At 43.4% G+C, this 10,266-nt stretch overlaps 2 protein-coding genes across 4 annotated transcripts; one reads left to right on the top strand and one right to left on the bottom strand.

Moving 5' to 3' along the window:
* The first annotated feature begins 556 nt into the window (after window positions 1-556).
* LOC133919704 (uncharacterized) lies at window positions 557-5,222 on the top strand. The gene is made up of 5 exons (XM_062364190.1): window positions 557-985; window positions 2,596-2,681; window positions 2,758-3,063; window positions 3,200-3,283; window positions 4,480-5,222. The coding sequence occupies exons 1-5, from the start codon at window positions 572-574 to the stop codon at window positions 4,895-4,897; spliced, it is 1,308 nt and encodes a 435-aa protein (XP_062220174.1). The 5' UTR covers window positions 557-571; the 3' UTR covers window positions 4,898-5,222.
* Window positions 5,223-6,127: 905 nt separating this feature from the next.
* On the bottom strand, window positions 6,128-9,392 carry LOC133919703 (protein kinase G11A-like). 3 transcript variants are annotated; one of them, XM_062364188.1, is made up of 3 exons: window positions 9,178-9,392; window positions 7,291-8,270; window positions 6,128-7,095 (listed from the first exon to the last, which is right to left on the bottom strand). In XM_062364188.1, exons 2-3 carry the CDS (start codon window positions 8,145-8,147, stop codon window positions 6,216-6,218), a joined length of 1,737 nt encoding a protein of 578 aa, XP_062220172.1. In that variant the 5' UTR covers window positions 8,148-8,270; window positions 9,178-9,392; the 3' UTR covers window positions 6,128-6,215. The 3 variants fall into 3 exon arrangements, with proteins under 3 accessions (XP_062220172.1, XP_062220171.1, XP_062220173.1); XM_062364187.1 differs by having other exon boundaries at window positions 9,147-9,391; XM_062364189.1 differs by lacking the exon at window positions 9,178-9,392 and adding an exon at window positions 8,445-9,138.
* Window positions 9,393-10,266: the final 874 nt, after the last annotated feature.

Raw genomic sequence — 10,266 nt, 5'->3', positions numbered from 1 at the left:
TCCTTCTTCATCAGCACCCTGATCACTGCTAACCACTTCGTGTTTACTTCCACATCCACCGCCTCCTCCTCCCATACGAATTCATTTAACTCATCATCCTGTAGATCCATGGAGTTTAAAAGATCTGCGATCACCTCGTCCTGGCTTGGCCCAGAACTCTCCCCCTTCTCCCGCCTTCCCTCCGATCTTGCATCAGCCGCCTTGTCACCCATCAGAAAAGCTTCACCGCCACAATCAGATCACGTCCTAGATGAAAATTCAGTGCCAAGGCCGGGTAGACAGACGAGCTGTCCCCACAATCAGCCCGAGCACTTAGCTAAACACCCAAGGACGAGAGCAGATCAGATCCAAATCGCCGGAACACTCACGACGAGAAAATCGCCGGAGGAGTTAAGACCCTAGCCGCTGCGTAGGGGAGAAAAAACATGCGCCGCCGCGGTACAACCAAACAGCTATTAATTAATTAGTTGAGAAAATACAAACGTCGCCGCAAATGGCCCATCAACGCCTTGGTCCCACGGCCCGGACTTTTCCCCTTCCGCAAGAACAACTCCTGCCATAAAACCCCGAGATGCGGGCCATTTTCCTCAAGGTCCCCAAGCAATTTCCATTTCCACCACTCCTCTCCTCGCAGCGCGCACCAACCCGCCGTCCTCTACTGCCACTCCTCCTCATGGCCGACCCCTCCCGCTCCTCACCCACGGCCAGCGACGCCCCGCTCGCGGCGCCGGTGCCGGCGGCCTACGCGCCGGACACGGCCCTCGCCGCCGCTGCGCCGGATCCGGACGTGGAGTTCGGGTTCCAGCGGCCGGAACTCGGGAAGGAGAAGCTGACCGGGACGGTAGGGTTCCACGAGCGCCACGTGTTCCTCTGCTACAAGGGCCCCGAGGTGTGGCCGTCCCACGTCGAGGCCGCCGAGTCCGACCGCCTCCCCCGCCTCCTCGCCGCCGCCATCAAGGCCAGCAAGCCCAACCTGAAGAAGACCGTGAGTATCCGTCTCTTCCCCCGCCTGTTTTTTTGTTCGGCTCGGAAATTAACTGGTTCGGTACTGTGATGTGGTGTTAGTATGCTTATGGTTGGATTTTTAGTAGTTTGATTGGAGGAAAGTGGGAACTAGAAGCTCGCGGTTTCGATTTCCAAGATTAGGATTTTTTTCTCTCTCTTACGGATACGATCCCACTAGCTTGAGCTATCAGGTGATTTAGTATGGTTTGTTTGTCTGCACAAGTGCAAAAGTTATTTATGACTCTTGCTCACTACTTGGTCGATCCGATGAGTGCTTATGCTTTGGCAGATGATGCGGTTGTCGTCTGCTTGTGATTAGGTTTATCTTTTGTGAATTAGTCAGTAGAAGCTTGTCGGATCTATCTGCATGTGGTTCAGTCACTTCAGTGATTGCTGATATTTTGATGCTTTACGCCCGTTCTATTTGCACGTTGTTGTCTGTGTAGGCCTAAGTTCTTTCCCCCTCATCTATTAGGCTATTAGCTAGTGAAGAATTGGCTCTTATTTGATGTTTTAGTAGTTTCTGTCGGATATCTGAATCATGGCTTGGGCATTTGGACTGGGCTCTGGTTTCACTGTGTAATAAGATCTGCTAGTCTAGCTTTAGTTGTGGTTTGGTGTTTATGTTTTGAATGTATATGTCCTGGTTTTGGTTAACTTGATGTGCGCAACTGCCCATGAATTATTTGACTCAATACAGCTATTTGTCTGGATCCTCTCTGCTTTATAATTAAGATTTTGCTTATATGTTATGTATCCATGATTCATTTCCAATGCTAAAATTTAGGAGGTTAACATCTTCTGTTGAAATCCATGTTCTACTTGCTATGGATTGAATGATGTTTTCATGTTCTGATATATTGCATCCTTTTCCTATGTTGTCTACTTTCCGTGTGTTTGGTAGAATTTGTAACGTGCCTTTGAAATTTCATGGTGTGTATGCATCAACGCCTCTCCTCTTTTTAGGATCTTACTTTTTATGTGGTTATCTTTGCATTGCAAAAGCATGAACAGTATCACCTCTATAATTTTATTTAATATTGGCCAGGTGATGTACGGAGTTGATTGTTATGAAGAAAGGCAAACAAGCATGGCTTGTGTGTTAATATTATGCTGCTGAATCCAGTGTCACTGTAAAGGTGTTTTGCTTACTGCTCTGTTATCCAAAGTGGATGGTAGGATCAGAACTGTTGTAATTGTGAATGTTATGAATTAACTTCGTAAATAAAGAAAACCATAGAAGTTTGCATCACCCCGTATAAGCTACTAACTTATTGAGAAGTGCACCAAATTGATTTTGGCTATTGTTGCATCCCAACTAAGGGAGTGTTTCATTATCTTATATAGGCTCCTTGAGTGGGTATTGCTTAATTTTACTAGCGAGTCTATTGTCCTCTGGGAGTATGGTATTGGACAGTATTTCAACTTTTGGTTGATATTATTCAGTATTATGAATATTTCTTTGCTTACTGCTTGGCTTCCTTCTGTTCATGTTTATAATTTTACTTTTGAAGAAAGTTCTAGTTTTGGTAGATTCGTGCTAATTGATTTTTTTATTGCTAATGAGTGGTATATTCTACTATGCCACAGACCAAATTGACCATTTGTGAAGGAGAAGATGGCACTGAGTCATCAAATGGAGATGTGTTGATCTTTCCAGATATGATCAGATACAAGTAAGCTGCAAGCCTGCTACATAAACATGAAGGCTTTAGCCTTTAAAGTCAACTGCTTATTTTTTACAATTTGCAGAGGGCTGACCCATTTTGATGTCAACAACTTTGTTGAAGAAGTACTTGTGAAAGATACTGAGTGGCTTCCTGGATCTCCTGAGGCTATTAGAGGTTCCTATGTTTTTGTTTGCTCCCATGGAAGCAGGGACAAAAGGTGTGGTGTTTGTGGACCTGCTTTGATTAAAAGGTTCAAGGAAGAGATAAATGGACTAAGCCTTGATGGTCAGGTGTCTGTTAGTGCATGCTCACACGTGGGAGGTCATAAGTATGCAGGAAATGTCATCATTTTCAGTTCCGATGCTAATGGAGAAGTTACTGGTCATTGGTAAGAACTGAGTACTAAAGTAAATTAAATCCTTATTCACTATTATAAGCTCAGTACCATCCTGTGTAAACTCTCCTGTGTAACACATGCTTACTTTCTTAAAATCTGTTCTTGCTGGCTACAATTGTAATTCTAGGTACGGTTATGTTGTTCCTGATGATGTGCCTGTCTTGCTGCATAAACATATTAGACAAGGAGAAATTGTGAACCATCTTTGGAGGTATGCTCCTTGAACCCTAGTTGTACTCCTTTGTCATTTTCTTAATCCATGTGTTAATAACTTGAGAATGGCTGGAAAATTGTTGTAGTTTTACCATCATTTGTATCCCATGCTGTTTAGCTTCATGATGACTAGGAACATGTTGGCTCCCAGACTATTATAGTACTCCTGTTTCTCTTGGAAGTACATGCTTATGCAAACATGTATCACTATACAAACTGCATGGTGTTATAGTTTAATTGCATTCCTTAAAAGTAGTATTGTTAATAGATGTGTTTTAAATGATTAGAGTAGCTTAAATGGAGATGGTAATGTTCTCTTGTGTGTTTCGTTAGTTAACTGTATATTCTATGACCAAAGTCTCCATTTAAAATTTTCTTGTGCATTAAAGTTAGTCAAGACTATGAACTATAAGCAAGCATGGAGATGTATTCTTGTATGGTGGGTTTTCTCTCCTTTGACTTCATTTATTTCTGCTCAGGCATGCTCATGGACAGAAAAATGACTTCCAATATCATCTCACTTACATTCGAAGTCCTTTTAAATTTTTTCTCCCGTGTTGGTGTGAGTTTATCTGGAAAACGCACTTTGTATGTGATCATCTGCTCATGTGATATCACATAAGGATAGCTGATCAAGAAGGATGTTTCATTAATGCTTCAATGGAATTTCCCAATTGCTTAATATTGATATTTAGCAAGTTTAGTTTCAGGTTGCATTTGTTACATCTATAAATGTCCTTGTATGTCTAGTTGCAACAGTTTGAGAACTTAAAGAGTGATCCTTATGTGGCAAGCTGTTCTTAACTTCTCATTCATTGTTGCAACAAAACATTGACAAATTCTTTTAGTATCGTTTCCCCATTTCAATTATGCAAATTACAAGGCCCTGGTATATCCTGAGCTATGACCTTTATGGATGCATGAACTTCTGTAGTGTGTGATAACCCAATGGAAGCTAAATTTGCACAAGCAATAGACAAGTATTCTTGAAACACTTGCACTAAAATGTTTTTCTTAGTTCAGATATTCAGATCCGAACTAGTTTCCTTGCAAATACACACAACCTAAACTGCTTAGATATATGCTTTCTGCATCAATTGCTATGTTGAAGTGATCCTACAATGTATGTTTTGATTGATAGCTGAATGGTTCTCTTTGACCTAGGGTTCTTACGTGTGCTATGATATCTTGCAGGGGTCAGATGGGTTTATCTGAGGAGCAGCAGAAGAAAGCTTTCGAGCTTAGGAACACGACAACTGGTGGAGCGAGTGCCAAAGAACCCCTTGAAGAAACTGGAACAGATGGTGCTTCTTGCAACCCTGCAGCGGCTGGTGGATGCTGCCAGGACAATGGTAGCTTTACTTGCTGCCAAAGTGATCTGCCAAAGGAAAAACAGGATAAGAGTGTTACACCTGAGCAGAACGAGAAGGGCTCTGAGAAGGAGAATGACAAAGAGAGCGGTGCCGGCAGCAAGAAGGGGCACACAAAGATATGCCCGATGCCCACCTGGTTTGAGACCTGGGAGAGGGCTGACACCAATGCCGCTCTTGCTGTTGTTGCAGCTGCTGCCTCGGTGTTTGTCGCTTTCAGAATATACAAGAACCTCAGTTGAGAACTCGAGATCCTTGAAGAAATACCTTAAACAAGTCTAAATTTTGTGCGCTACGGGCAGTCAACTGAAGTAAAACAGTCTGCCATGATAATAATAATATACTTGTGCATAGTAACGCAAGGGTAGGGCTTTAAGTAGCTTATCTGGAGACGGTGATGAAAAGGTGTCACGCTTACTGTTCTCGTATCAAACTCCATGTGAAACTCCACTACGACAGAAGTTTCAATGTCTTAGCTGCTGTTTATCTTTGCAAGGTGATGGGCTGGGCATCAACAATCACTGTGACGATGTTATCTTTTGTTTGCATTTTGGATGTTCTGGAGCATGTGGTTGTTTAAACGATTTGACAGGTTGATAGGAAATGTGTTCATTTTGCGCAGCGGTTAACGCATTTCTTAGTCTGGAGGCATCAGAAATTTCCTCCTTTATTTGCAGCTTGTGTTAGCATGTTTCTATGTGAACCTGGCTTCGTCGCTGCTTGTTGCCTTTCTGGCGTGCGCTATTTCGGCAGAATTCTTTTTTCTACTAACACTGGTTATTTTGATGCACTGCTTGGATTCTTGAGTGAACAGATCCCAGGTACACAGAAATTAAAATGTGACAATACTGAGTAGGACATAATTTGATCATCCACTTACTAGACAAGCTGCTAAAAATGGAGAAAGCTCGTGTCCACGGCATTCCACAACAGAACCTGAATGTCTGATTGCAAATGTAGATTAGGAAGCACATGCCCATTGCCAGTCAACCATTCACTTTCTTGGCAGCAATCTAGGAGACGCCAATGTACTTGGCCTGAAGCCACGGAGGCGGCAAGTGCTGCTGAAGATCTCAGATCCATGTGCAAGACTGATGATCATCTTAAATGATGCCAGCAGTCTGAGATATGGTGGGCAAGTTCAAGTTGATATGCTTATCATTAGCCTTTCGTTGCTGTCGATCCTCAGCCAAACTTTTGGTTGATCTTTTGCAGTCATTCAGCTATTGCACAACTATGATTCAGTTGCAACATGATAACCAAATCAACGCCAGTAGAGTGAGGATACGACTGTCACCAATGACATGGCATCCTGAACAAGAACAACCTAAACTGGGCTGACGAATCAATCGGTCATAGTAACTACAAAAAATGACAATGTTTGGCAAAGGCAATGCAGAAGATTGGCATAATCAGAACTTGTTGATTTACAAATGTGAATTTTAAGAAAAGTAGGAAAGAACAGAAACAGGTTGAAGAGACAAATATAGAACACCAACCATCTGATGAAAACGTCACATCTGAAAACCTACATCCAATGGTACAGTACCCATATGTTTGCTAGAAGAAATCAAACTCTAAGTAATCATCAGAACCTTTCTGGGGTGCACCAGTGGAAGGATCAGCGGCTCCTAATGTTGATGGAGGCACCTTCGATGCCCTCTCGATCTCGACAGGCTTTGGTACTTGTGGTGGGCTTGCACACCGGATCAGTGCCCAATTCACGCCTTCGAAGAACGGATGCTGCTTAATCTCCGTGGCACCACGCTTGTAAGCTAACCGTTGCTGGGGCTCCTTCACAAGTAGACCCCTTATCAAATCTCGTGCTGAGAAGCTCACAACCGGGAACTCTGGGAAGCGCAATGGCTGGCCGATGACATTGAACAGTGTAGCCCGGTTGCCAGATCCCTTGAAAGGTGTCTTCCCAAACAGCAGCTCATACAAGAATATCCCATAAGTCCACCAGTCGACAGCACTGCCATGGCCCTCACCTTTGATGATCTCAGGGGCCAAGTACTCGTGTGTTCCGACAAATGACATCGATCGCACATCACTGGGCTCTGCCATGAGCTCAGGCCAGGGGTTGATCTGGATGGCAACTTCAGGCTTCGGTTTACGATCTTTCTTGGACTTGGAGGAGAAGAAGCGTGGGCCGAAGCAGGTGGTCGGGGCTGCACATGATGGCTGAATCATGCAGGACGGCTCGACACAAGTTGACTGGATGCAGTAGCCTTGGCTGTTCTTCCTGAGTGCTTCTGCGTCAGGGTTTGAGGACTTGATCAGTGTGGGACTGACTGCACAACGAAGGGAGAGGTCGAAATCGGATAGCATGATGTGGCCATCCTCCCGAACAAGGACATTTTCAGGTTTGAGATCACGGTATATGATCCCGAGCATGTGCAAGTATTCTAATGCGAGGAGGACTTCTGCTACGTAGAATCTGCAATGTGAAGCCAATGCAACATCTCATTAGCTAAGCACCTCAGATAGTGGAGCAACGCAGCAAGATATAAATTTTATTCAGTCATGATGATCTCACAAGAACTAATCAACTAATGAAGTTCCAGAAAAGCCTTAATTCTATTTGGTAGTGAAATGTGATTTATGCAGAAAGTAAAATACCGATAAGACATACTTGACAGCTTGCTCTGGAAAATGTTTGCCAGGCTGCCTCTGTCGAAGAGTGTGCAGATCCCCCCCTGGACAGAACTCCATAACCAGACAGGAGAACTTATCAGTCTCAAAGTGAGTGTAAAGTGTAGGAAGGAAGGGGTGATCCAGGCATTGCAGAATCTCCTTCTCTGTTTGAGCTCGAAGCAACTTCTTACGGCTTGCTAGTGACGCCTTATCCATAACCTTCATCGCGAAATGGCTCTTTGTCTCGCTTAATTCAGAGAGATAGACACTGCCAATATCGCCGCAGCCTAGCCTCTTCAACAACCTGAAATGACTCAACCCAAGGATCCCATCTCTAGTCTTGACCATCTGAATCACCTCCCATCGTGAATCATTTGCCTTGTGAGGCTTTGTGCTGCTGCTCATGCTGCTACATGAGCTCTCGTCGCTGATATCGCTGCTTGTGCTAAGCCTGCATCTGCCACTATTGCCTCTGTCACCGATCTCGGGTCGATCCGTGAACCTAGCACTTGCACTCACCTTTGCTTGAATACTTCCTTCACATGTCTGAAATGAAGTGGAACTTCCATTCATACTCCCGTGCTCCACAACCATTTTCTCACAGGATTCTACAGGAAAATCGATCGACGCAGCATCAACAGATTCCTTCTGGTGTTGGTCTGGTTTCTGCTCCTTCAACTCCAGTTTATGACTCGATTTCCTCAGCTTGGTTGTTTCTGGTAAATATGTTTGTGCTGAAGCACAGGGATTGTTTGTCGGGGGCGTCTCCAAAGGGGAAGCACTCTTAGAACAGTGCTTCAGGTCTGGGACGCTTGGGATTTCTGGGAGGGTTTGAGGCATTGCCTTCGAAGCCATTGTTGCTACAACTGTCTGTTTATCAGACAAGATAATGGAAGACTGCAACAAGCTCGATCTAGTCAGTTAGCAAGCAACCTTGGCATTGTGATGTATTATTGCACTGTAGGGTTCATTCCCAATCTGTAAAGAAGAAGAAGAAGAAAACTTTGATCAGATGCTCATGCAACCAGCTACCACTCAGTTACTGAACTTACAGAAAATATTCACCAAAAAAAACAGAAGAAATGAAGTGGCCGAATAAACTAATCACATGACTGTGACATGTCAAAGTAAGTAATAAATCAAGAAAATGACCACCACACTCAGCTCCATCCACCTCCCACCATGGACGCTTATCATTGGGCGCTCAATATGCCGCGCGCTTGGGGATTCATCTGTCTAATTAGGAAAGTTAAAGCTGAGGTCTCCTTCCTATGACCATCAACTCTGTCCAACCCCCCACTAAGCCCAATCATGCAACGCTACAGATCTAGCATCCTCTTTCGCAATAAACAAGTGATTGATCGGTAGAGAGCTCGCCAAAGGCGCCATCATTTCCGCTCGAAAAGGAGAGAGGCGCCCCCCTCCCCCCAATGATCCACCCCCAAAATGAAGGCGCCCAAAATGAATGCCTTTCCCTTCATGCAAACGACATGCCTACCAGATAAAGGTATGCGCAAAGCTCGCCAGTTGAAGTAGCAGCACATTTCAAGCAGTTAATCATTTCAATGATACCAAAATGCCAAAAAAGATTGCAGCCTGCAGAAAGCTGAGGAAAGCAAGAATTAAGAACCGCCAAAAGCAAGGACTTTTCTAATCTTTCTGCGAAATGCAGAAGCAGTTCAATGTTGCATCCTCTGTACTAAGATGGAAGAGAGGGAAACACAGAACAATAATACTGGAATCCAAGCAAGACAGATCTACAGGACCAAATCACAATCTCATGAAAAGCAAATAAATCGGGAACCAGGGGGAAAACAGGGGGAAATGTGCTGAAACAGAAATGAGAAATCTCACCGGATTTCGCTGAGCCAGAAGCCCTGGCAACCTGAATTTTTCCGCTCCCAAGAACCAAACAAGCAAGAAGATGCCAAGGGGATGGAGTCCAAAGCCACTGCTTCTCCCGTTCTTCCGAGCTCTCGTGCGTGGGGGCTGCACCTGCACGACGTGTACTTGTAGAGCAATGGAGGAGGAGGAGAGGGCAGGAAGCGGGGGGTGTCAAGTATTGATGGCCTGCCTTTCTGTTCCCCCGCCTGTCAATTTGCTTTCTTTTTCTATCATTTTTGTTAATTCATTCCACAAGTGCAATGATCTTGTCTGATAGTTTTTGGGCCCCTCGAAGTGCTGCCTCTTAGACCGTATTTGTTTCCTCTTTTGATCCAGTTTCTGCTACTGACAGAAGTCAGAAACTTGAAATTAGAATAAACGGAGTTTTAAGAAGTGACTTCTGGTTTTTTAAAGCCTATTTCTGAGAAAAATGAACTAAAGCTGATAAACTTGTTGAGATATGTTTTTCTGAGAAGCTATGTACTAAGAAGCTAAAAATTTATTATAGAAACCAACAGCCTATTTCCAAAAATAGCTTTTCAGACAAACAAAAACATAGTTTTTAAGAAAAAATCAAAAACAGAAGCTCAAACAAACACAGCCTTATTTTTTCAAAAATGACATGGATGCCTCAATCTTCGGTTGATATCTCTCAATTATTAGCTGGATTAACAAACAGCGAGTTCATTAGTTGCATATAGTTTCTATATGATTTTACAAACAGTAAATTAGCAGGCCAGTGTGAACAAAATTTTGTCAAAATTTAGCAGTAAGGTAAACCCTTATTGAACTGTGAACAGATTTCAGAGATCATTTGGCTCCCAACGGAATAGCGACCTCCATAATGATGCGAGTCTAGGCTGCTGTACGTACTACCGTCGTATACCCATGCACAGTTAAAATGTACCGTGGGCTGTAGCAACGGATGAATCAATGCAACTTTACCGTAACTTGCTAATTGCTATAGCAGCTTTACCTGTAAATTTCATAACTTTACAACAGATAACTATAATTTTAATATTTATTTAATAAAATTATAACTATTTACATCCTTAAAAATACAAAATCACAATTTTATTGACTTTTATTT

Source organism: Phragmites australis, chromosome 5 (genome assembly GCF_958298935.1).
Source record: "Phragmites australis chromosome 5, lpPhrAust1.1, whole genome shotgun sequence".
Lineage (NCBI taxonomy): Eukaryota > Viridiplantae > Streptophyta > Magnoliopsida > Poales > Poaceae > Phragmites > Phragmites australis.
This window is presented reverse-complemented; position numbering and strand designations above follow the sequence as displayed.